Source organism: Panthera uncia, chromosome C2, assembly GCF_023721935.1.
Source record: "Panthera uncia isolate 11264 chromosome C2, Puncia_PCG_1.0, whole genome shotgun sequence".
Taxonomy (NCBI): Eukaryota; Metazoa; Chordata; class Mammalia; order Carnivora; family Felidae; genus Panthera; species Panthera uncia.
Genome location: NC_064810.1, coordinates 69,515,802 through 69,543,420, shown reverse-complemented (window position 1 = coordinate 69,543,420; position 27,619 = coordinate 69,515,802). Strand labels below are relative to the sequence as shown.

Below are 27,619 nucleotides of genomic sequence, written 5' to 3'. Positions count from 1 at the left end.
CCATCAGGTTACCACAGTGAATGCTTATCAAGGAAGCGGGTTCCGAAAATTCATTAAAGTATGTTTGTAGAAAATGATCAGAAATCTCTGGGTTTCTCCGGATCAGAAACGCAAATGATTTCAAACACCGCTTCAGCCAAATGCTTCACTTCTTCACTTCTCTCAAAAACTTGCATGTGCTACCTTTTGCTAAATGTGTTACTGGACCCGCTAAAAGTTTTTAATTTGCGCCTCTCTGATCTTTCCGGGTAAAAAATGGAACCTACAAGGCAGGCAAGTCAGAGGCCGAGAGCGAGGTCAGACTGCGGCCTCCGATTTCTTTTGTGTTTCAATTTTTCTCTAGGTGATCACCAATCGGAATGGTTCCCATGTCTACTTTGGTCTTCACCTTCCCCTTTTTTCCCCTTCTCTCCCTCCATCAGTTCTCCCGGGTTCCTGCGTATCCCAGCTTAGCAGCGGTGGCCAGTACCTAGGCAGGCGCGCCTTTCCGCCTCAGCCACAGGCAAGGGAGCTCTGTGGGTCTCAGCCGCCGCTGACCCAGCCAGGGGAACGGGCTCCACGCGCGGCAGCGTAAGCAAGGAAAGGGGCTCTGGGAGCGGCGGCCCAGGCTAGGGAAGGAGGGCCGGGCGCTGCCGCCCGGGCGGGGAAAGGGGGCGGGGCGCGCTGCGCGGCGGCGCAAGCGCACTGGGTCTGCCGCGCCAAACTGCAGACATGGAACAGGCACCTCCGGATCTCGAGCGGCAGTGGCAGCCGGCTCCCCTAGAGCCGCTGGGCCACACCGACGCGGGGCTGCAGGCCGCGGTCGGTGAGGAAGCGGAGGGTTCCCGAGACGAGGTCCCCGGGGACGGCACGGTGAGGAGAAGGGGCAGCCGAGGCCGCAGGGCCTGGTGTCCGGGCCTAGCGGGCCGGGCTGGGCTGGGCTGGGCTGGCGAGGGCCGGGGGACTTGTCCGGGGGTGGGGTGGGGGGGGGGGGGCGTCGCGGTGAGGGGACAGCAGGGTGGAAGGGCCGAGCCACAGGTGCATTGAGGGAGAGGCTCAGTGGAAAAGGGGGTTCTGGGGAGGGGCGACCGCCTGGGGCAGCGGGACTGAGGGAAGGGCGGAGAAGGCGGCTGCGGTGAGGGGAGCGGAGGAGATGTGTGGGTGCGGTCCCGGGGGCATGGAGGTCGGAGCCCGGAACCTGCCAGGCTGGAGCGGGTGCGGTGTTCAGAGGTCGGGGGACCTGGAGGTTGGGACCTGAAGACGAACGCTGTTGTTCTTGACATTCTGGTGAGGGGTTGTGCGAACGGAGGCGTCGTGGTGAGTGGGCAGTGGCGTTGAAGGAAAGGAATGGGGGGCTTGACCAAATAGTTGGAGGTTATAAAGGGTAGTCGGCTTGGTGCCACCATCAGGAAATTGAAGAAGGTGTCGGATTCAAGAAAAGGTACAAATAAAAAAAAATTTAAACTCCTTATTCGTCTGCAGTTTCTTCGTTTGGAGGCAGTGCCATATTTTCCAGTTGACGTTTTATCATTTATATCCCATGTATTTGCTTTGTGAAGCCCCTGGTAATGAGTGATTTTCATCACCTGAGGAGAGGAGAAAATGCAACATCTTGTAGTTGTAATTGCTTTCATTCCGAAGTGTTTCCACGCATAATGCAAGATAGGTAGACCGGTTAAATTGAAGCATTCCAGAAACTAGCGCTCCACGTGAGACCGTTCTATCCAAGAGTGTGCATTAATCATCAGTTTGCTTTTTTTTCTGGAACAGGTGTCAGTGCTAATATAGAACTGCCCATCCTTCTGGCATATGGATAATGAAAAGTTAAAGCTGTTTGCTGAATGTAACTAGAAAGTCTCTAGTCTCTTTAGAGACCTGATACCCAGAACTTCACAGGACGGTTTCTCCTTCTTAGGGAAATGTTGAGAAATATAAGGTAGCATGAGGACTTTTTTGGGCGAGTTTTAAGTTTTTCATTTATTTTTTTTCCAAAATGTAGAATTATTTGTGGAAAAGTCAGGATCTCATATTAAATGTGAGAGAAGTGTGTGTATTCTGTAGTTTGAAACCTTGGCTCTTACATTATTTGCTTTAATTTTTTTTTTTTTTTTTTTTTTTTAGGGCACCTGGGTGGCTCAGTCAGTTAAGCATCCAACTTCGGCTCAGGTCATGATCTCACGGTTCATGAGTTCAAGCCCCATGTCCAGCTCTGTGCTGACAGCTTCGGATTCTGTGTCTCCCTCTCTCTCTCTCCCCCTCTCCTACTCATGCTCTGTGTCTCTCTGTCTCTCAAAAATAAACATTAAAAAGAGTTTTTTGGGTTTTTTTTTTGAAAGAGAGGGAGAGGGAGTGTGCACGTGAGCAGGGGATGGCCAGAGGGGGAGAGAGAGAGAGAGAATCTTGACCTGAGCTGAAATTGAGTCGGAGGCTCAACCATCTGAACCACCCAGGAACACCTGATTTGCTCTTTATGCAGGTCCCCACTTGTGACTTAGTTTTTGTGTTTCCTCTTATAAACAAATCAAAACAAAACAACTTTTATTGTGAAGTATATCATTAGTACAGAGACGATCTCACAAAATAATTATATCACAAAATGATTGAAGCCCTCATATGTTCTCTTGTTACAGCTCACTCCCTCCACCACAGAGGTAGCCTGTATTCTGCATTTTGTATTAATAGTTCTTTTGCTTATAATCTCACCACATACATTCCTAAACAGTATAATGTTTAGTTTTACCTGACTTTGAAATTTACATAAGTGACATAATTTTACTGTTACTTCCTCTCTTTGCTCAATATGTTTTTGGGATTCCAAAATGTGGCTTAGTTCATTTATATTGGTGGCTTTATAGTCTGCCATTTCATTTATATAAATATAAATATAGATGAGGGAGAAATATTCTTAAGCAGGCTCCATGCTCAGCTCAGAGCCTGACGAGGGGCTCAGACCCACAACCCTGGGGTCATGATCTGAGCGTAAATCAAGAGTCAGATGCTCAATTACTGAGCCAACCAGGTTCCCCATATAGTATGCCATTTCATAGATATTCTACAGTTATTAATTTTTTTTGTTTATTCATTTTTGAAGACAGCGAGAGACAGAGCACAAGCAGGGGTGGGGCAGAGAGAAAGGGGGACACAGAATCTGAAGCAGGCTCCAGGCTCAGAGCTGTCAGTACAGAGCCTGATGCGGGGCTTGAACTCATGACCGGTGAGATCATGACCTGAGCTGAAGCTGGACGCTCAACTGACTGAGCCACCCAGGTGCCCCTCTACAGTTATTTCTTCTTGTGTTTACAGACTTTGGGATGGCTACAAGGTTCTTGCTATTTCTAAAAAATTACTATCGTTAATTTTTTCTTACATATCTCTTGGTGCAAATGTCTAATATAAATTTAGGTGTGGGGTTGCTGGATTGTAGGGTATTAGCATATTCAACCCTAGTAGGTGATGCCAAGTTGCTTTCTGTCTTTATCAACACTTAATATCTTTAGATCTTCAAGTAGTTGCCAATCTCATGGATATGTGTTAAAGCAATTTTAGATTATTTCAAAAGGCAAGAATCCTACCTTTTGTTGGCAACAACAAAACATCATGAGTTTAATTTTAATTATAATGATAAAATTTTGGTGGGGCACCTGGTTGGCACAGTTGGTAGAGCATGAGACTCTTGATTTCAGGATTGTAAGTTTGAGTCTCAGGTTGGGTGTAGAAATTAGTTTAAAAAAATCTTGAAAAAAATTTTTTTGGATAATTTTTTTGTGAAAGCCTTTAGATGATTAATGTGAAGTCACAACTATAGTATAAAATCCATTTATCTTAATTTAGAAGTGATTATAAACACCTCATTAAAACTTATGTATATTGGGGCGCCTGGGTGGCTCAGTCGGTTAAGCGTCCGACTTCAGCTCAGGTCACGATCTCACACTCCGTGAGTTCGAGCCCCGCGTCGGGCTCTGGGACGATGGCTCAGAGCCTGGAGCCTGCTTCCGATTCTGTGTCTCCCTCTCTCTCTGCCCCTCCCCCGTTCATGCTCTGTCTCTCTCTGTCTCAAAAATAAGTAAGTGTTAAAAAAAAAAAAATTTATAAAAAAAAACAACAACTTATGTATATTAAGTTTGAGATATTTGAAAACCCAAAGATGATATCGTATAGTAAAAGTTGTATTACCTGACATTTTAGGAAAATGTTTGTAAATATACCATTCATTAGTGACTGAACTTCTGGGGTTTCTTAAAGCAGCTCCCTAATTTAGTAATTCTAGAGACACAGGTCATTTGGACAGATATTTTCAGAATCAAACATTTCAGAATCAGAAGTTTAAACATAAACATTCACATATACTCTGTACGTTGTCCCCTCCCTGACAAAACTCCCAAGTCCTTCCTTAGAGGGTCATCTACTCACTTTTCCCTCTTTCTATCCTCTCTTCTCCCGTCCACTTCCAGTTGAGAAGTATTGCAATAACCATAGCCACGTTGTTACTGTTATTAATAGGAATGTGGTCTGAGCAGAAAGATTTGTTGTTTGTGGGTGCTATGCACAGTAAGCTCTACTTTTTATTTAATTCTGTAAGTTACCCCCGAAAGACAGATAAAGATGGGGAAGCATAGCTTCAGAGAGAAGTAATTTCACCAAGGTCACAAGCTAGTCACTGGTATGGCTGGAATCTGAGCCCAGGTCCTCCTGGCTAGGAAATCAGTGCTCTTTCCAGCAAGCCATGCTGCTTCATTCCAAAAAAGAAAAAAAAAAAAAGTTAAAAATAGACTTGTTAATTTCTCCAATACTGTACTTTAAATCTTTTAGTTACAATATTAAGAAAAAAGGTGCAAAAGATGTGTTGATTTATCAAGCACTTTTTCACCACAAAAATATGTATGCAGATGGTGTGTGGAGATGCAGAAAGCTTGCCTTATCTTAGCCTTTTTTAAGATTTCTAATTTTTATTGGGGGGGGGGGGAGGGGAGAGAGAGAGGGAGAAAGAGGGAGAGAATCCCAAGCCCCAGCATAGGGCTCAAACTCATGAACCATGAGATCATGACCTGAGCCAAAGTCAGATGCTTAACTGACTGAGCCACCCAGGTGCCCCATCAGCCTTATTTTTGACTGCAGGTTTGGGCTGAGAGTAATTGTACCAGTTGCCCTACACCTGTGGGTAATAGAAACAAGCACTGCTTGAGTCTCAAATCTCCTTTGGTTTCAAACATCACTAACCAGGATTCTTTAAATTCTGCTATCAACTCTTCTGTAGTCTCTTCTTTTTCTTTCTGTGAGTCTTCAATCCTCCTCCTTTCCATTGTTTATTTAGAAGTTTTCTTTTTTTTTCCTTTCATACTTTTGTTCCCTGTAAGGAAGAGGGCTTTTTTTTTTTTTTTTTAAAGTACTGCCAGTTCTATTTAAAATAATTTAGAAGATGGAAAAATGAGAGAGGAATCCAATCTCCAAGAAAGTAGCAATTAGTCCTGGCAGAAGAGAGATGAAATAGCAAGGGAATGGGAAGTAGGAGAACTTCTTTTTAGTCTGGAAGATTCCATTGAGTTGATAGTTAACAGTGTTTGTCCAGAGAAAAATCATTGCCTGAGGGAGTCATGAGTGATTTTTTTTTTTTTTTTTTTTTTTTTTTTTTTTTTTTTTTAAGGAGCATGCTTTAGGCCTGGGAGTGCTGGTGAGTGCAAAGAGTTCTTGTGCAACTTGTGCTTCTTGCTTAGCAATCGCTGTATCCCGTGACACCTTCGCTGATTGGCAGCAAAGAACTGAGTGCAATAGGCTGGTACTGTGAGCAAGGATTGAGGCATGTGTGGGTGAGAATAACATGAAAAAGGAAAAGAAAATGTACAGGGGTAGTTACAGAATGTATCAGTTTAGCAGCAGATGATTAAATCACACTGCAGAATCTTTTCTCATTTTCTACCTCAGCAGCTCTCAGAGTTAGTTTTTCAAGGGTGACTCACAGTACAAAATACATTTTCTACATCCTAATCAGCATACATATCCTTTAATACATAATTGTTCAGGAAACAATACTTAATCATTACTTCATATAGTACTCTCTGACATTCTTCTATTTTTTTTAATGCTTATTTATTATTTTAATGTTTATTTTTGAGAGAGAGTGGGAGCAGGGGAAGGACAGAGAGAGAGAGGGACACAGAATCTGAAGCAGGCTCCAGGCTCTGAGCTGTCAACACAGAGCCCAACGGGAGGGGGATCGAACTTGCGAGCTGTTGAGGTCGTGACCTGAGCCAAAGTCCGATGCTCAACTGACTGAGCCACCCAGGCGCCCCTATTTATTTTTTAGAGAGAATGGAGGAGGGGCAGAGAGAGAGAGGGAGGATCTGTGCTGACAGCAGAGAGCCTGATGCAGAGCTTGAATTCACAAGCTGTGGGATTATGACCTGAGCTGAAGTCATACCTTTAACCAACTTGAGCCACCCAGGTGCCCCTATTCTTTTTTTTTTTTTTTCAGGTTTGTTTGTTTATTTATTTTAATGTTTATTTATTTTTGAGAGGGAGGGAGAGGGAGAGAGGGAGACAGTCTGAAGCAGGCTCCAGACTGAGCTGTCAGCACAGAGCCTGATTCAGTGCTTGAATCACAGACTGTGAGATCATGACCTGAGCCAAAGTCGGATACCTAACCGACTGTGCCATGCAGGCACCGCTAGAAGGAGAGTGCAAGAGTGAGAGAAAGAATGTGAGCACAAGTCGGGGAGAGCAGTTGAGAGAGTGTGTGCGAGAGAATCCCAAGCAGGCTCTACATTGCTAATGTGGAGCCCGATGTGGGGATCATGACCTGAGCCGAAATCAAGAGTCTGATGCTCAACTGACTGAGGTATCCTGGTGCCCTAGTTATTTATTTTTAAAAAGAAATGTTGGTCACAAACCACCAAATTGACTTCATGAACTGTGAATATGTTCTGACTCAGTTTGGAAAACTGTTCAGACTTACATATTTTAAGTAAGAATTAATGTGTTCTGAATCACTGTTAATTTAAAAAATATATATTTTTATAGATAAAAAGCATATTTTTATAGATAAGCATATTTTCTATGCTATTTAAAAAGCATAATGTATTATAACTAAGTTTTTCTTATCTACAACTGAAGTAAGCTTTGCTCTTAGGCCTAAGTTAAATACATTATTTTTAACGTAATACCTGCTACTTTTGACTATTGTAGACATATCCCCTGAGGAAAGTCAGTTCATTGGGTAGTTCTTAAATTTCAGATCTTTGACCTGTTTCAGTAACACAGTAGCATCACACTTGGAAAAAAAGATTGTAAGAAAGTAGCCCAGGAATGGTACGTCAGCATGGTTAGTGCTGGGTTGTGGGATGTGTGTGATTTCTATTTAACTTTTTCTATACTTTTCAATGTTTATACATTAAACCTGTATTAGTTTCATAGTAAGAGAAAACTTAAACCTACAAATAATAAGTGGTAGGTAATACTTGAGCTCTTGCTACACCAGGCAACTTTTAGAACACTCTACCTGCATTCACTCATTAAATGTTCCCAATAATGTTATGAGGTCAGTACTCTCATCCTCATTTTACAGATGAGGAAACTGAGGCAGAGAGATTTAAAAACTCAAATTCTGGCAAACTGGCTACTAATCTGAGGGTGAATTGATCCTTGGCTCTTCTAATTACAAACTTTTTTTCCCCCCCTGATTTCCTGTTTTATGTTTTCTTGATTATCTGCTTTGGCTGATGCTACACTGATTTCTTTTGATTTCAGTGTATTTGTATTTGTGTTTGTCCATGTTATAATTTTTATGCCTTGTGTTATGTGTTAAACTTTCTCTTGTTTACCGTAGGGAATTTAAAACATTTGCATTGTCCTAACTGGCTTTATTTTTAGTTGATTTTCTTCTGTGAGGTTTTATGCTTTCTTATTTTGGTTTCTATTTTTGGTTTTCCTTTGTGGGCAATAATTCTTTGGTTTTATCCTCAGTAATGATTTGGAAGGCATGTATCTTTGTTTTTTTCCTTCTCTCAAACATAAACTAAAATTACTTTTGTAAATGTAAAGACTATGTAAAAATCTTTTGAAATAGTCTCATTTATAAAAATGGTATCAAATTTATAAGCAAGTACAGTATGAAGATCCTTTTTTCCCATGAAGTATTTTAAGATTTATTTATTTATTTTGAGAGGCAGAGAGAGCATGCATGTGTGAACACATGCATACGGGAGAGGGTCAGAGAGAGAGGGAGAATCCCAAACAGACTCTGTGTTGTCAGAGCCCGACTCTGAGTTCTGTCTCATGAACCGTGAGATCTTGACCTGAGCTGAGACCAAGAGTCAGATGCTTAACTGACTGAGCCACTGAACTGCCATTATAGTCCCTCGTCTCATTCCCAAAACTTTCAGTGTGAGGGGTGCCTGGCTGATCCTCAAACTGTTTACATTTTGCCAGTTGTACCAATAGTGTTTCAGAGCAAAATGATCCAGTCCAGACTCATGGATTGCATTTAATTGTATTATCTCTTTAGTTTCCTCCAATCTGGAAGTTCTCAGTCTTTACTGAGAAAGGTTATGCATCTTTGGCAGAAATTGCCACTGAAGTCATGCTGTGTTCTAGTTGTAACTTAACAGTTCACACATGATATGTATTTCCCAATAGTTTGATCACATTTTCTGCCAGGCTTCAATATAAAGTTACTGTTTTCCCTTTTGTAATTAATAATTTGTGGGGACATACTTGGAAATTGAAAATATCTTGTTTCTTATCAAACTTTCTATTTGTCTTTTTCAGTATGGACTTGGGAATTTTATTTTAAAGAACTTTATTAAGGTATAATTTACTGTAAAATTCACTGATTATGAATATATAATTCAGTTATTTTTAGGGAATTTAGAGAGTTGTGCAACCATCACTATAATCCAGTTTTAGAACATTTCAGTCATTCCCCCAAATTCTCTCTTTCCTTTGTAGTTAATCTCCCTTCACAACCTTAGCTGTAGGTGTTAGTAGGAAAGTAGCTGTCTACTTTCTATATAAATTTGTTTTTTGGGATATTTCATACAAATGGAATTGTACAATCTATTGTCTTTTGAGCCTGGCTTAGAGTGTTTTTGAGGTTCAACCATGTTATATAGCATATATTAGTAGTTCCTTTTTTATTACTGAATAATATTTGATTGTATGGATATATCACATTTTTTTAAATCTATTCACCATTTTATGGACATTGTAGTTTATTTTAGCTATTATAGATATTGCTGTGAACACTTGTATGTAAGTCTTTGTGTGGACATATGTTTACATTTCTCTGAGTTAGATTTGTAGGGGGTGTGATTATTTGGTTATGTGATCAGTTTATGGTTTTTTTTTTTTTTTAAGTTCATTTTTTTTCAGTAATCTCTGCATACAACATGGAGCTCAAACTCACAACCCTGAGAGCAAGAATTGCTTGCCCTACTGACTGAGCCAGCAACATGCTTCTAGATGATCTCGATACAAGTCTTTTATCTGATTATATGATTTACAGGTTCTTCCCCCATTTGTATTTTATCTTTTTTTTCTTTATGGTCTTTTTTTTTTTTTTTTAATTGGGGTAAAGTACATATAACCTTTGCCACTCTAACCATTTTCGTTTTAAGTAATCTCCACCCGCAATGTGGGGCTTGAACTTACAACCCCCAAGATCAAGAGCCACATGTTCTACCTACTGAGCCAGCGAGGCACCCTTTTTTATGGTGTCTTTCAGTATATGTGCTGCCGAAGCGAGCACTATGGTGTCTTTTGAAGAGTGAAAGTTTTTAGTTTTGATGAGATCTAGTATATCACTTTTTTCTTTTATGGATTATGATTTTGGTATTATACCTAAGGACTTTTTGTATATCCCCAAATCACAAAGATTTTTCTCCTGTGTTTTCTTCCAGAAATTTCAGTTTTAGCTCTTTTATCTGGGCCATTTCAGTTAATTTCTGTGCATGGTGTGTGTGAGTAAAGGGTGTAAATCTTTTTTTGGCATGTGGACATTTCGTAGTCCCAGCACTACATGTTGAAAAGACCTCTCCATTCCCTATTGATTTGCCTGGGTGTGTCTTAAAAAAAAAAAAAAAAATCAGTGGACCTTAAATGTAAGGGTTTATTTCTGGATTCTCAGTTCCATTCCTTTGATCTCTTTTTCTGCCAGTACCACACTGTCTTGATTACTTTCACTTTTTAGTAAGTTTTGAAACTGGGTCCTGCAACTTGTTCAAAATTGTTTTGGCTATTCTAAGTCTTTTGTATTTCCATATAAATTTTAGGAATGGTTTATCAGTTTCTACAAAAAATCTTGCTGGGGTTAAGTATTTTTGAAGGAACAGTATCTAATATGTTTAAATATTTCAAGCATGTTCTATGCATGATGTTCCTGTGTCATTTGGAATTTATTGTGAAATCTAAGGCAAATTTGATACTTATTCTTTTGTAGGAGTCTTGTTTCTTGTTTTTCTGCTTTAATCTTGTTGGGATGTTCGTTACACATGGACCACATACCTTTCAGTGTGGATCTGGGAAAGATTTTGTTTGCTTGTTTCTTTTTCTTTTCTTTTCTTTTTTTTAGTTTTTCTTTTTAATGTTTATTTACTTTTGAAAGAGAGAGAGAGACAGAGCAGGCAAGGGGCAGAGAGAGGGAGACACAGAATCCAAAGTAGGCTCCAGACTCCAAGCTGTCAGCACAGAGCCTGATGCAGGGCTCAAACCCATGAACCAGGAGATCATGACCTGAGCCAAAGTTGGATGCTTAACCAACTGAGCCACCCAGGTGCCTCTCTTTTTTCTTGTAAATTATATTGATGATTATTATTTTTCTTCTATTTGGCCAAATATATTTTATTTTTCTTTCTGTGCATTGTTTCTTTTCTGATTACTTCCATGTTTGTCTCAATCTGCCTGTTTTGTTGTTGTTGCCTGTTTTATCTTTCTCCTGTAATTTTCAATGTGATAGTAAATGTAATATATTTTCTTTTGTGTGTGATTTAAATAAGATTAAACAAGTCAAATGCTTTAAACACTAACTCTTTTCACCTATAACCCTAAAAGTTATATTAAGGTTAGCTTTCATCTTGTCTTTAATCTTAAAGAGCATCACTGTGCCAGTTGGGTTGAGAATTCCCATGGAGTCAGTGAACTCAAGTGTCAGGCACCTTGTTTCAGCTATCTTTCTATCCCTAATGACTGGCATTGTAAATACTCAAGAAATATTTCTTGAATTAATAGTTTCTTATTGTTCTTTTTGTCATTTTTATCTGCTTTTATGCTTTTACTATTTCTTAATGGTTTGCAACATTTTAAGTTTTTTAAAAAATGTTTATTTTTGAGAGAGAGAGAGAGAGAGTGCAAGCGAGCGCACAAGCAAAGGAGGGGCAGAGAGAGGGGAGGACGGAGGATCCAAAGTGGCTCTGTGCAGACAGCAGAGAACCCAGTGTGGGGCTTGAGTTCACAAATCGTAAGATCATGACCTGAGCTGAAGTCAGAGGCTTAACTGACAGAACCACCCAGGTACCCCAGTGGTTTGCAACATCTTAATAACTTGAAATATTATATTCATTTTCATTCTTTGAGTTGAAAATAAAGAATTTCATTAGCCTTTTAACTATGTCCATCTTCTACATTTAGTCTTCTACATTTAATAGTGACATTATTATTTGGATAGTTATTTAGTCTTTTTAAAATTTTTTAAGTTTATTTATTTTGAGGGAGAGAGAGAAAGTCATGCGTGAGCTTGAGCAGGGGCGGGGCAGAGAGAGAGAATTCCAGGCAGTCTCAGCCTCATGTGAGGCTTTAACCCCTGAACAGTGACATCATGACCTCAGCTGAAATCAAGAGTCGGATGTTTAACTGACTGAGCCACCAGGCACCCCTGAATTTTTTTTTTTTAAGTTTATTTAAATAATCTCTACATCCAATGTGGGGCTTGAAGTCACAACCCAGATATCAAGAGTTGGATGCTCTTCCGACTGAGCCAGCCAGGCACCCCTGTTTAATTATATTCTTTACCCTGATGAGCAGTGTGCTTTGAATACACCTAAACTATTCAATCTTTGTTTGAAACATGTCCCTGGGCTCATTTTCCAGTCAAGAAGTCCATCTCTAAATCTTTTGAATGTATTCTTTTAACAGTTGTGCTTCTGGTTTTGTTAATCTTGACACTCTTCTATGCTTTATTGAGAGGATTAGCAATTTTATATCAGCTACCAAATCCTGCTGGTGTTATTGTTGTGTTCCTGTTTTCATTCTTTAGTTTTTATGGTAGCTGATTTTATTCTTTTATTTTTTTTCCTTCTATGTAATCAGATGGCATGAGGGTAAATTCATGACTCATAGGCATTATCTTTTTGGCTGGGGAGATAATTTGCTTTATTAGTCATGTCCTTCCAGCATTGAGGGAATTTTTCACTGGAGTAGATGGTGGTAAATCATAGTGTTTACCTATGGGCCCAAATTATGATTTTTATAAATATGTATCTAAACTAACAATGGCTTCATAATCTTGATGTTGAGTGGTTTGTACTTATGTAACTTTTTGGATTTTTTTTTGAAGTATTTCCTTCTATCTCTTATTTTTTCTTTTAGTAGCTAAACATACAACTTATACTTACTAAAAAAGTCTTCCTGCCATTTGTAACAATGTGGATGGAACTGGGGAGTATTACGCTAAGTGAAATAAGTCAGTCACAGAAAGGCAGATATCCTATGTTTTTTCACTCATGTGGAACTTGAGAAACTTAACAGAATACCATGGGGCATGGGAAGGAGAAAAATAGTTTCAAACAGAGAGAGGCAAACCATAAGAGACTCTTAAATACAGAGAACAAACAGGGTTGATGGGGGCAGGGATGGGTGATGGGTATTGAAGAGGGCATTTGTTGGGATGAGCACTGGGATGTCAGAGATGTATCATGGCAATCTACACCCAAAACCAAGAGCACACTATATACACTGTATGTTAGTTAACTTGACAATAAATTATATTAAAAAAGTCTTATTTGACAACTGAGTGACTTCTGTTTTTTTTTATTTTTTGTTTTTTGTTTTTTTTTTTTTTACTAATAATTCTATTCCATTGGTTCCATTGGGTTGGCTTTTAGTTCTCTGTCCTTTTTATCTTCTTTTAGCATTTTACCTTCTCCATTTTTTATTCAGCATTTTGGGGGCATTTCCTAAATTTATTCATCATTTAATTTTTTGCAATATCACATAGCTTTTTCTGTCCTTATAGCACATGGGTTTAATTTTCTGTATAAATTATCATTGCAGGTTTTACTGTAGTTTTTTCTTTTATGTTTTGGTGCATCCATCTTGCTACTTCTGTCTCTTGTTAACCTGAAAATAAAGAGCCACAGTAAAAGGCAAACTAATGTTTATTTGGAATCAGAGAATTGTAATTTGACGAATACAGATTCAGGTAGAAAACCCAAATAGTATCCTGCTTCTAGGGTGAAATTAAGAGGCTTATAAGGAAAAAGAAGGCAGGGGGCAGTTACATGAGTTAAAAGGGGAAAAAAAGGCTAAACTCTTGGCTATACATTGATTTACTACAGACTCTATCTTTGGAAAGTCCATAACCTTCTGAACTTGTGATCAGGGTATCTGTTCTGCTGGCTTCTCAAGTAGTTGCTTAAAACATTTGCTGTTTCGCCTAGTCCAAAGGTTTTGGTTGAGTTCAAACAGACACGGATAAGGCAATTTCTCTGCAGTGGTTGCTTGGCTCCCTTTTAAAATGGCTCCATTCATGTCAATTTTTCACATTCTTCTTCACAAACTGCTCTCAGTTATAATGTAGTGCAGTAGTTTTAATTAAAACCCACCTCTGAACTTTGAGAGAGAGCAAGTGGAAAACCCCCAAAGCATAGCAACTATCACATGGTCTCACTTTATCTTCCTTGTTTAGACTTGGAGTTACTTTGGTATTTTCAAGAACTTTCTTCAGTGGCACACTTTCCACACATACAGCCTTTGAAGCAATAGTGGTGTGTTTATTCTTTTTGGTTCTTTAGCATAGACTTGGGCATGTTTTAGCAGGAAGTGAAAGGAGTCTGCTCTTCTTAAACCTTGCTGCTATCTCACAAGTGGAGCCTTTTAACCACTGCCAAAATGTTTAGGCAAATTTAAAGTTGAATATAAGACAACTTCTGGTTTTGTTTTGTTTTTTAATTTTTAAATTTAACCTGCCTATTGAAAATCATGCCTTTTGGCATATGTATAGTATTTTCTTTTTGAGAGAGTGATTTGACTTTGGTAAAACCAAAATTAGATATTAATATTGAGGATTATTTATCTTTATGTAAAATGTTTTTAGATTTTTTTCTTAGACATTTTTAAAGATGTTTGTTTATTTTGAGAGAGAGAGAGAGAGAGCACATGCATAATCAGGATAGGGGAGAGAGAGAATCCCAAGCAGGCTCCACATTTATTGTGGAGCCCCACACAGGGCTTGATCTCAGGACTGTGAGATCATGACTGGAGCCAGAATCGAGAATGGGATGCCTAACTGACTGAGCCACCCAGGAGCACCTTCATAGGCATTTCTATATTGATTTATTCTTGGTCACTTACACAAAATGTCTATGTTTTAATAATTAAATGTGCGATACTTGTTATAATAGCTTTGGAAAAGTTTGATGTGCTACAAAATGCTGCTAATGAGACGTATATATTTGCTGCTATCATTTAGCAACCCCTAGCAACTCAAGGAATGTAAGAAACTTGGGGTGCCTGGGTGGCTCAGTCCCAACTCTTGATTTCAGCTCAGGTCATGATCTTACATTTGTGTGACAGCACAGAGCCTGCTTGGGATTCTCTCTCTCCCTCTTTCTCTACCCCTTCCCTATTCACACACACTCTCTCAAAATAAATAAACTTAAAAAAAAAAATAAGAAATTTGCTTGAAATATATACCAGTAATGGATTTGCTTGTAACAGCTGTTAATTTTTTTTTTTCTTAATACTGTCTTAAAGGTTTTGTTGTTGTTCTTCCATTCATTTTTGTCCAGATGACAGAAAATAATTTTGGGTTGAAGAAGATAGAAATTAGTGTTTCAGAAGCAGAAAAGCGAACTGGAAGAAATGCCATGAACATGCAAGAAACATATACTGCTTACCTCATTGAAACAAGGTGAGTGATGAGAATTAGGCCTAGATTTAGTTAGAAAAAGCTTTGTTTGGTAGCTGTTGATGCAAATTATGTTGTATAATGGAATTGTTTACAGGTCATTGTCTTTTTAGGTATTTGGTTTTTTGTTTTTTAACAGATAAAGTAAATAGGTATGTCTTTTACTATAGTCCACTTGGCAGCTATATACATATATATATATATATGCATATATATATATATTTTTTAAAGTTTATTATTTTGGGAGAGAGAAGAGCGGGAGACAGAGGATCTGAAGTGAACTCTGTACTGACAGCAGAGAGCCTGCAGGGCTCGAAGTGAGAGCATGACCTGAGCCAAAGTCAGATGCTTAACCAACTGAGCCACGCAGGCGCCCCGGTAGCTATATTTTAATGTACTTAATGTTGGAGGTAAAGAGCAGGTTATGGAATACTTGTGGGATCTGGAATGTTACTTGACATATGCTTTGGTGGGGTTTTTGGTGTTACTCATAATAATTCCCACGTACTTTTGAGAAAGGAGACCAGGTTTCCAGGGGTGTATGAAGTAGACTTAGGTAAATAAGAGAGGTATAGGAAGAGAGAATATGGTTTGAGTCAGTAAAAAGTTAACAGAATTGATTGAGACTAGAGCTTTAGACTTTGGGGTAAATTGAACAGATAAGAGTAAATCATGGAGTAAGAAATCAAAACTCACCAGAAAAATGTTCTTCTACCTCATAAGGAAAAAGTTAAAGGGATTAGACTATTTTGTCTAGAGAAAGACAAGGCAAGACTCTATTTTGCCAATTAGAAACAATTTATATAAAGACAAAATACTGACCAGTTCTTTTCTCTCTGCAGAGACTGAGCAGAAGTGCTTTCAGTTAAAATAAAGATGGTGCGAGGGGCACCTGGGTGGCTCAGTCAGTTAAGCATCCAGCTTCAGCCCGGGTCATGATCTTGCGGATTTATGGGTTTGGTCCCCACCTCGGGCTCTGTGCTGACAGCTCAGAGCCTGGAGCCTGCTTTGGATTCTGTGTCTGCCTTTCTCTCTCTGCCCCTCCCCTGCTGGTGCTCTGTCTCTCAAAAATAAATAAACGTTAAAGAAAAAAATTTTTTAAATAAAGATGTGTGAGATTTTTTGATAGTAAGTAAAATAAAATAATAGAACTACCAGACCTAGTTGATAAAGGGTTATAACCATATTTTAATGTGAATACATTTTTAAGGAAAAAACATTTTAACCCTTGCATTTTCATAGGTTTACCGAAAGTCACTGAGCTTGCCTTAAGGCTGAACCCTGTGACTTTTCAAGACTTCTCCAGGTCTGTGGTTCTACCCAAAATAAAAGTTAAAATCTTGGTAAATGTTGTTTAATCTATAGGCAATTCTGAAACCTTCTTTGTAAGTATAGTTTTCTTTCTTCCACCAAAAAGAGAAAAGAAAAAAAAAGAATCTTCCCCAAACCAGAGAAAATTTACATTACAGTAGGAACTTTAGGAACAGAAGGAGGTAAGGTTGGTCTTTTTAAAATAAGGTCATTTTGGGGCGCCTGGGTGGCGCAGTCGGTTAAGCGTCCGACTTCAGCCAGGTCACGATCTCACGGTCCGTGAGTTCGAGCCCCGCGTCAGGCTCTGGGCTGATGGCTCAGAGCCTGGAGCCTGTTTCCGATTCTGTGTCTCCCTCTCTCTCTGTCCCTCCCCCGTTCATGCTCTGTCTCTCTCTGTCCCAAAAATAAATAAACGTTGAAAAAAAAAAATTTTTTAAAATAAGGTCATTTTGTTTTTTCTGTGTGTGTGTAAGTTTTTATTTTAATTCCAGTTAGTAACAGTGTTGTATTAGTTTCAGAGGTACCATGTAGTAATTCAACACTCCTATATATCACCCTGTGCTCATCATGATAAGTGCACTCCTTAATCACCTATTTAACCCATCTCCCCACCAAAATTAGGTAATTTTGTGACCTACATATCTACATATGTGTATCACAGAGATTTTTAAAAATTAGGTTCATTAGGCTCTACGCCCAATGTGGGGCTTGAACTCAGAACCCTGGGATCAAGAGTTGAATACCAACTGAGCCAGCCATGCACCCCTCACAGAGATTTTTAAAGTCATTAAAAAAAATATGGTCCCACCAGAGGGTTTTATTTCTGTTTTTTTTTTTTAAGTTAGATTAGTGACTTAAAATCATACTTTAGAAATTAGTGTAAAAAAAATAGAAATTAGTGTTAACTGTAGCTTACCTTTACTTAAATTATCTTTTCCTCTGTTCTTGTTTTTGAGGTATAATGACCTATAACATCATATTAACTTCAGATACTGTAACGTTGTGTTGCAATATTTGTATGTATTGTGAAGTGATTACAAGTCTGATTAACATCTGTCACTATACAGTTAACAAAATTTTTTTTCTTTTAATGAGTACTTTTAAGATTTACTCTCTTAACAACTTTCAAGTATGCAGTACAGTATTAACTGTAGTCACTGTTGTAAATTCTTTTTTTTTTTTTAATTTTTTTTTTTTTTAACGTTTATTTATTTTTGAGACAGAGAGAGACAGAGCATGAACAGGGGAGGAGCAGAGAGAGAGGGAGACACAGAATCTGAAACAGGCTCCAGGCTCTGAGCTGTCAGCACAGAGCCTGACGCGGGGCTCGAACTCACGGACCGTGAGATCATGACCTGAGCCGAAGTCGGACGCTTAACCGACGAGCCACCCAGGCGCCCCTGTTGTAAATTCTTAAATTGAAAACTAAAAAGTATATTTTTATTTTTAGTATGTGAGTATTTTATCACTCAGTTAAGCAATGAAATTAACTGTTGATTACTTTTACTGCTAGAAGAGAATCTTGATTTGAATAATCTGGAATAATTTATAGTTTTTTATTTTTCTTTTTTCTCTAAATTTTTAAAATAATTTTTAAAAATTACTTTATTTTATTTTAGTGTTTATTTAATTTGAAAGAGAGAGTGCTAGTGGGGAAGGGGCAGAGAGAGAGGGAGAGAGAATCCTAAGCAGGATCTGCGCTGTCAGCGCAGAGCCTGATGCATGGCTTGATCCCACAAACTGTGAGATCATGACCTGAGCTGACATCAAGAGTTGGACACTTAACCGACTGAGCCACACAGGTGCCCCATAGTTGTTTACTTTTGACTTTGAATACAGTATCATAATATGAAACTAGGAGTTATAATTGACCATACTTGAGTAAGGTAGCTATACTCTGAATAAATATTTAAGTGGATCATCATCAAATGTGTGGTACACAAAAGGATTATTGAGTTGACTTTCACAATTGTATTTTAATATAAATTTGTATTTATTTATCTACCCTAGTATTTTTCATGGACCTGTAAGTTTAATTTAAAACAGTGTTTGTTAGGTGGGAATGCAGGCTGGTGCAGCCACTCTGGAAAACAGTATGGAGGTTCCTCAAAAAACTAAAAATAGAACCACCCTACGACCCAGCAATTGCACTATTAGGCATTTATCGAGGGATACAGGTGTGCTGTTTCAAAAGGACACATGCACCCCCATGTTTATAGCAGCCCTATCAACAATAGCCAAAGCATGGAAAGAGCCCAAATGTCCCATCAATGGATGAATGGATAAAGAAAACGTGGTGCATATATATACAATGGAGTATTACTTGGCAATCAAAAAGAATGAAATCTTGCCATTTGCAACTACGTGGATGGAACTGGAGGGTATTATGCTAAGTGAAATTAGTCAGAGAAAGACAAAAATCATATGACTTCACTCATATGAGGACTTTAAGACACAAAACAGATGAACATAAAGGAAGGCAAACAAAAATAATATAAAAACAGGGAGGGGAACAAAACAGAAGAGACTTGTAAATATGGAGAACGAACTGAGGGTTGCTGGAGGGGTTGTGGGAGAGGGGATGGGCTAAATGGGTAAGGGGCATTAAGGAATCTACTCCTGAAATCATTGCTTCACTATATGCTAACTAATTTGGATGTAAATTTTAAAAAATAAAAAAGTTAAAAAAATAAATAAAATGGATTTTACAATTAAAAACAAAACAAAACAGTGGTTCTTAGGGGTTCCTGGCTGGTTCAATTGGTGGGGCATGTGACTGTTGATCTCGAGGTTGTAAATTCAATCCCACATTGGGTGTAAAGATTACTTAAAAATAAAATCATAAAAAAAAAAATAACCACATACAAAAGAAAACCGCATGGTTTTTAAACTTTAAAGTACATAGGAATCACTTGCTACAGGGTTTTGGGTGAGGTCCAGGAATTTACATTTTTTTAAGCAAAGCTTCAGGTTTTTTTTTTTTTGTTTGTTTTTTTAATTATTTTTTAATTTATATCCAAGTTAGTTAGCATATAGTGCAACAATGATTTCAGGAGTAGATTCCTTAATGCCCCTTACCCATTTAGCCCATCCCCCCTCCCTCAATCCCTCTAGCAACCCTGTTTGTTCTCTATATTTGAGTCTGTTATGTTTTGTCCCCCTCTGTTTTTGTATTATTTTTGCTTCCCTTCCCTTATGTTCATTTCGTATCTTCAAGTCCTCATATGAGTGAAGTTGTATATTTGTCTTTCTCTGACTGACTAATATCGCTTAGCATAATACCCTCTAGTTCCATCCACGTTGTTGCAAGTGGCAAGATTTCATTCCTTTTGATTGCCAAATAATATTCCATTGTGTATATTGTGTATATATGTGTGTGTGTGTGTATTATATAATATATATAATCTTTTTTATGCATTCATCCATTGATGGACATTTGGGTTCTTTCATACTTAGGCTATTGTCGATAGTGCTGCTATAAACATTGGAGTGCTGTGCTTCTTCGAAACAGCACACCTGTATCCTTTGGGTAAATACCTAGTAGTGCAATTGCTGGGTCATAGGGTAGTTTTATTTTTAATTTTTTGAGGAACCTCCATACTGTTTTCCAGAGTGGCTACACCAGTTTGCATTCCCACCAGCAGTGCAAAAGGGTTCCTCTTTCTCTGCATCCTCGTCAACTTCTGTTGTTGACTGAGTTGTTGACTCAGTTGTTAATTTTAGCTATTCTGAAGGGTGTGAGGTAGTATCTCATTGTGGTCTTGATTTGTATTTCCTGATGATGAGTGATGTTGAGCATCTTTTCATGTGTCGGTTTGCCATCTGGATGTCTTCTTTGGAGAAGTGTCTATTCATGTCTTTTGCCCATTTCTTCACTGGGTTATTTGTTTTTTGGGTGTTGAGTTTGATAAGTTCTTTATAAATTTTAGATACTAACCGTTTATCTGATGTGTTGTTTGCAGATATCTTTTCCCATTCCATTGTTTGCCTTTTAATTTTGCTGATTGTTTCCTTTGCTGTGCAGCAGCTTTTTATTTTGATGAGGTCCCAGTAGTTTACTTTTGCTTTTGTTTCCCTTGCCTCTGGAGACATGTCAAGTAAGAAGTTGCTGCGGCCAAGGTCAAAGAGGTTTTTGCCTGCTTTCTCCTCTAGGATTTTGATGGCTTCCTGTCTTATGTTTAGGTCTTTCATCCATTTTGAGTTTGTGTATGGTGTAAGAAAGTGGTCCAGGTTCATTTTTCTGCATGTCACTGTCCAGTTTTCCCTATAACCATTTGCTGAAGAGACTGTCTTTATTCCATTGGTTTGTCAAAGATTAGGTGGCCATATGTTTGTGGGTCCATTTCTGGTTCTCTATTCTGTTCCATTGATCTGAGTGTCTATTCTTGTGCCAGTACCATACTGTCTTGATTACAGCTTTGTAATACAGCTTGAAGTCCGGGATTGTGATGCTTCCAGCTTTGGTTTTCTTTTTCAGGATTGCTTTGGCTATTCGGGGTATTTTCTGGTTTTGTACAAATTTTAGGATTGTTTGTTCTAGCTTTGTGAAGAATGCTGGTGTTATTATGATAGGGATTGCTAATCCAGATATATATATACATGTACATATGTATATACATATGTATATATATATATTTTTTAGATACTATTCTTTTTTTATTTAAGTTTTTTTTATGTTTGTTTGTTTATTTATTTATTTATTTATTAAACGTTTATTTATTTTAGAGACAGAGAGAGAGCATGAATGGGGGAGGGTCAGAGAGAGAGAGGGAGACACAGAATCAGAAACAGGCTCCAGGCTCTGAGCTGTCAGCACAGAGCCCGACGCGGGGCCTGAACTCACGAACCGCGAGATCATGACCTGAGCCGAAGTCGGACGCTTAACCGACTGAGCCACCCAGGTGCCCCAGATAGATATATTTTTGAATTTATTTTTTAAATTTATATCCAAGTTAGTTAGCATATAGTGCAACAGTGATTTCGGGGCTAGATTCCTTAGTGCCCTTTACCCATTTAGCCCATCCCCCTTCCCACAACCCCTCCAGTAGTTCTCTGTTTGTTCTCCATATTTAAGAGTCTCTTATGTTTTGTTCCCCTGTTTTTGTATTATTTTTGCTTCCCTTCCCTTATGTTCATCTGTTTTGTATCTTAATGTCCTCATTTGAGTGAAGTCGTATGATATTTGTCTTTCTCTGACTAATTTCGCTTAGCATAATACCCTCCAGTTCCATCCACGTAGTTGTAAATGACAAGATTTCATTCTTTTTGGTTGCCGAGTAGCACTCCATTGTATATATATACACCACATTTTCTTTATCCATTCATCCATTGATGGAAATTTGGGCTGTATTTATATTTTTAATAAATAATAGAGATCTTATTCTGTTCCTTTTCAGGTCAGTTGAACATACTGATGGTCAAAGTGTCCTAACAGATTCACTATGGAGGCGGTATAGTGAATTTGAATTGTTGAGAAACTACCTTTTAGTTTACTATCCACATATTGTTGTGCCACCTCTACCAGAGAAAAGGGTAAGAAATGAAACAGCAGTACAGTTCAAAAGTATTTAGCATTGAGATTCTGCTTCATGATTGTTTTGTTTACCTAGGCAGAATTTGTTTGGCATAAACTCTCTGCTGACAACATGGACCCGGATTTTGTGGAAAGACGACGGATTGGTTTAGAAAACTTTCTTTTGAGAGTTGCCTCACATCCCATCCTTTGTAGAGACAAAATCTTCTATTTGTTTTTAACACAGGTATTTTTCTTTAAGTCTTCAAAAAAAAATTCATTTTATTTTTTTCTTTTAAACTATAGAATGCTTATGCTTAAGAATCTTTTTGGAGCAGCTTTATTAATATACATTCATTTAATTGTGTTTTTAAATTTGTTTTGATTTCAAAATTATTGGGTTATATCACTCTTTTGGCTAACATTTTTATACTTAAGGATACTAAAGATGGTACTTTCTGGCATCACTTAAATGATATCAAAGTTAGTGTTTAGTTTTTTGAGGCTCAGATCTATAAAATCTTGGGTCCATCTTTTGGTAATCTTTTGAAATCTGGATTGTATATTTAACTTAGAAATGAATTCTTTTTTTTAACCCTTCTCTGGTCTCCCCTGAAAGAATAACAGAATAGTAGATGCTTAATCTATTTTATTTGGAGTATTCCTTACGTTTTTGTTTTTGTTTTTTTGCAATGATTTCTAAAATTAACTTTAATTTTTAGGAAGGTAACTGGAAGGAGACCGTGAATGAAACTGGGTTTCAACTGAAGGTAAGAAAATTTGTATGAAATAATTTGACAAGTTCCTTTATAATTCCTAGCACAGTGCCTTGCACTTCGTGCGTACTTGGTATTTATTGAATGAACGAATGTTGGAAATTGGCTTTGCATCTAATATCATTGGTAAGGTTTTCAAAGAAATACTGCGAATTCACTTTGGATTTGTGTAATTTTAGTTACTAGTGAGATTATAGAGGGCATATTTATGAATTTCATTCTATTGGGAAGGAGTATTTTGAAGCAGTAATTGAGACACAAACTGTAGATTTTTCCCGCAGTATACTCATACACTTTGCATCTTTTTTTTTTTTTACTCCGCTGTCTTTACCACTGCCACTCAAATTCTTGTGCACACACTTGCTCATTCTTTATCAGATATGAAAGACAGTTCTGAAGAATTGAGCTTGGGTTTCCCAGTCAGAGCAGACTAGAAGATGAGCCATGCGTCGTGCTGCTTCTGTCTGCTGGGATGTGGTGGTCATCTTTGGGCATAGGAGTCATTTTGAATTGGTATCCATTAGTGACACAGCTTTTCAAATTTAGTAATTATAATTAGTGTTTGGGAATGAAATTGTTATCTAAAAATTGAAAAATAAGGTATGGTGAGATGGCCACCCTAATTCCTGTCTACTCTCCCTATCGTCCCCCAAAGTAATGTAATATTGGCAAATTTTTCAAGTTTTCATCTCTTCTGTAAACTGAATAGGTAAGTAGAAAAATGTAATGTAAATTTATGTAATCTATACATTTATAAAACAATTCATATGATAGTACAGTAACAAAAGTTCAATAGGGCTTGGCAACAAGAACAAAATGTCTTTATAGTAGTTTTGAAAACACCCCTGGAGATTTATGTATTGGCACATAGGTATTTGAAATTTAGCACAAAAAACTAGAAAGAGAAAAATTTGTTTCTGCATGGAAAATATAATCAAGTATCTAATTCTGTCATAAGCTGATTCTAATTTATAAACATTTTGTTGGCAGGTTGCATGAAAACATTAGAATCTTCTTGGCTATAATTCATTACTTTATGGCACTCAGAATACTTGAATTTTAATTTAGAGTTGGATTTGAAATAACTCAAAACTTTGAAAAATGTTTATATTTTGATAGGGTTTTCTGAGAACTAGTCCAAGATGTTAGCATCTGATATTAAGGAAAAGAGAAAAGTAAAACATAGTTGTTTTAGTGACTTCTCTTTATGTAATAGTCAAGATTTAGTCACTAGTTTAGAAATCAGCAATCATTTGTCCTTGCACCTAGGTTTTGGCCATGACTTTGGTGACCTTGAAAAAGCTCTTTAGTTTCTTCCATCTATATAGACTATGCTGTTTACTGAGTGCATTGAATCTTGTGTATAGGTGCTATTTAAGAGTTTAGTTAAAATGTTTCATGTTTGGGTTGCCTTATGGTATAACCTCAGTTTCACTTTTAGAAAGTCTTTGAAAGTAATACTTAATGTGCAGTATTAATAATTTGAAATCAGGCTTTTAATGAAATGGAGCAGAAAATAAGGTGTTATGAGGAGAGTTTAGAAATCCTTACATCCTGCTGTATTCCTTATTTTGTTGTGACTGTTTCTTATTTTAAGTTTTGTTGTAAGATAGAATGTTTTTAGACCACCTCACACATACATGTCCGTGCGTACATGCATATACACAAACATGTATGTGAGGTTTGTATATATACGTGTGTGTGTGTGTGTGTGTGTGTGTGTTATTATCCCATGTTACCTCTGTGTTTGGTTATAAATTTTGTAATTATGTAAAATTGGTTGGTAAAGGAAGTATTGGAAACTATTTCTGTGAAAAAAAGATTGTTCTGAATCAGACCAAATATTTATATTTTAACCTTGGCCTTTGGATTGTCATTCTCAGATTGAAATGTAACCTTACTTTAGTTTTCCTTTTCTCACGCACGTTTAATTTAATATATAGTTTTGGCCTACTAGATTAATATTTTCTTAAAAATATTTAATTATTTTACCCAGCAAGATAATTATAAAAATCTACTGCCTTTTTATCAGTGCTGTATTTAATACAAACATGAGCACTAACTCTTCATCACTGCTCTGTGTTGGTGTTCTTTGTCTTGTGTATTTATATAAATATTCATGTTAACTGATTCAGTAAAAGAGCAAAGAGTTTAGAGTAACAAACATATAAACTAGTTGATTTAGAGTAAGGTGATATTGTTTTAACTCCAATAACTCAGTAAGTTACTGTCATGAAAGTGTCATCCATATGCCCAGATCTTAAATGAATTTAGGTTAACTCAGAAGAATCCAGGACCCTGTCTGTTGCTTGGAGTAGAGACTGCCAATGCCCATAGTCCAGACTTCGAAAATTTCTGCTAGAGGCACCTGGGTGGTTCAGTTGGTTGAGGCCCAGGTCCTGATCTCATAGTTGTGGGACTGAGCCCCTGCATTGGGCTCCCTGCTGAGTGTGGAGCTGGCTTGAGATTCTCTTTTCTATCTCTTTCTCTCTCTCTCACCCTCCCTCCCCCTTTGCCCCTCTCCCCTGTTTGCTCGCTCACTCTCTCTCTCAAAATAAATAAACTTTAAAATTTCTGCTAATCTGTATATTATACAGAAATTCTCAGAGAGCCACTGTGGCTGGGTGCCTACAGAGTGTCAGGTGCTCTTCTAGGTGCTGTGGAAACAGTAGTGAATGAGCTGAAAACATAAACTCCCTTATTCTTATCGAGCTTATATTGTAGTAGAGACATTAAATTAATGTTTAAATCAATAAGATACTTTAAAGGGTATTGTTAAAGGGTATGATGGTACAGAATTTTTGTTTTCAAGGATTTTTTTGAGATAGGTGACCATAAGATTTATTATTCTAATGGGACTCTCTTGAGAGTAAAAAGGGGTCCTATTAATAATGAGTTTAGGACAGGGGCGCCTGGGTGGCTCAGTCGGTTAAGCGTCCGACTTCGGCTCAGGTCACGATCTCGCGGTATGTGAGTTCTAGCCCCGCGTCGGGCTCTGTGCTGACTGCTCAGAGCCTGGAGCCTGTTTCAGATTCTGTGTCTCCCTCTCTCTCTGACCCTCCCCTGTTCATGCTCTGTCTCTGTTTCAAAAATAAATAAATGTTAAAAAAAATAATAATAATGAGTTTAGGACAACAAGCATAAACCAGGACTGTCCTGGGTAAACTGGGTCACATGGTTGAAGAGATAACATTTGAGCTGAGACAGGAATAAAGAACCTTGCAGTGGAGTCAACTTGGGGGCCAGGGAAGAGGAACATTAGAGAGGCCCAAGCTGGGTAGTGGCTTACTAGGCAAGGTGTGGGGGAAGAGAAGAATCAGAAAATGAAATAACAAAGGGAAGACAAAATCCAGCATAAGGAAAGTAAAATATTTAATAGGAACTGGAAAAGGAGAAGAAGTGGGACTAACAGAGAACATGGGAAGGAAGATAGTCGGGGCTGTAGAATAGTTGGGGTTACTTTTTATTCAGTCGATACCTCCTGCATGTTGGTCTTGTGCCACGCTTTGTGAGGCACTGGGATATAGCAATGAACAAAGCAGATTAAATAACATATTGCCATGGCAGCCATTGTATAACTCCAGGAGCACCATTCACGTTGTGCTTTCTTACGACTCTTCTAGTGGGCAGCTAAGAAACAAGTAAACAACTAAGATGATTTCAAGTAGTACTGTTTTAAAGGAGATACAGTAAGGTGGAGTGAAACTGAGGCACCTAGGTGGTTCAGTCAGTTGAGTGTCTGACTCTTGATTTCAGCCTAGGTCATGATCCCAGGGTTGTAGGATTGAGCCCCATGTTGGACTCTGCACTGAATGCAGAGCCTACTTGGGATTCGCTCCCTCTCCCTTTGCCCCTCTCCCTTGCTCACGTTCTCTCTTAAAAAAAAAAAAAAAATGGGGGCACCTGGGTGGCTCAGTCGGTTAAGCATCTGACTTTGGCTCAGGTCATGATCTCATGGCTCATGGGTTCGTGCCTCGCGTCGGGCTCTGTGCTGACAGCTCAGAGCCTGGAACCTGGTTCAGATTCTGTGTCTCCCTCTCTCTCTGCCCCTCCCCCACTCACACTCTGTCTCTCTCTCTCTCTTTCTTAAAAATAAATAAAACATTAAAAAAATTGATTCCTGATTGAACCACCTTTTATGTAGTTTCTGTGCCTGGTCAGAAACATAATTTAGTGTTTTTTCTCCTTTTCTTTTCTTTTCTTTTCTTTTCTTTTCTTTTCTTTTCTTTTCTTTCTGTGTGTGTGTGTGCGTGCGTGTGTGTGTGTGAAGTTTGGCTATGACTTGGATATATTAAGTATAAATTTTATAGAATGCAATTATTATTTAGTGCTGATCCCTCTGTTCCTCCTTTGAGAGCAGTTATCTAGAGTAAGTAAAGATAGTTAAAAAGTTTAAAAAATAGTTAAAAAGTTGTGTTTTCTTGGGGTGCCTGGGTGGCTCAGTCAGTTAAGTGTCCGACTTGGGCTCAAGTCATGGTCTCACAGTTCGTGGGTTCGAGCCCTGCATCAGGCTCTGCACTGACAGCTCAGAGCCTGGAGCCTGCTATGGATTCTGTATCTCTGGCTCTTTCTGCCCCTCTCCCACTCATGTTCTGTCCCTCTCAAAAATAAACATTTAAAAAATTTTTTAAAAAAGGTTGTGTTGTAACATTTTCTGTCAGCTAGAAAGTAATTTGATTTCATCTCACATGTTTTACTTAATTTAGTATGTAGTATTTAGTATAGGCATTTCCATAGGTTCTTTTGTTTAAAAACATTTTTTTTGATGTTTATTTATTTTTGAGAGAGCATGAGCAAGGGAGGGGCAGAGAGAGAGGGAGACACAGAATCCAAAGCAGGCTCCAGGCCCCAAGCTGTCAGCAGGAACCCAGTGCAGGGCTTGAATTCACAAACTGCGAGATCATGACCTGAGCCGAAGTCAGGCACTTA

At 38.2% G+C, this 27,619-nt stretch overlaps 1 protein-coding gene across 1 annotated transcript in view; it reads left to right on the top strand.

Annotated features, from left to right (window-relative positions):
- The first annotated feature begins 680 nt into the window (after positions 1 to 680).
- The window catches only part of SNX4 (sorting nexin 4), a 70,943-nt gene continuing 44,004 nt past the window's right edge, over positions 681 to 27,619 (top strand). Inside the window, exons 1-5 of the mRNA XM_049629462.1 lie at positions 681 to 852; positions 14,973 to 15,094; positions 21,799 to 21,934; positions 22,012 to 22,161; positions 22,637 to 22,684. Of these exons, the coding sequence (XP_049485419.1) occupies positions 712 to 852; positions 14,973 to 15,094; positions 21,799 to 21,934; positions 22,012 to 22,161; positions 22,637 to 22,684 (597 nt within the window). The 5' untranslated portion in view covers positions 681 to 711. The remainder of the gene's footprint in view (positions 853 to 14,972; positions 15,095 to 21,798; positions 21,935 to 22,011; positions 22,162 to 22,636; positions 22,685 to 27,619) is intronic.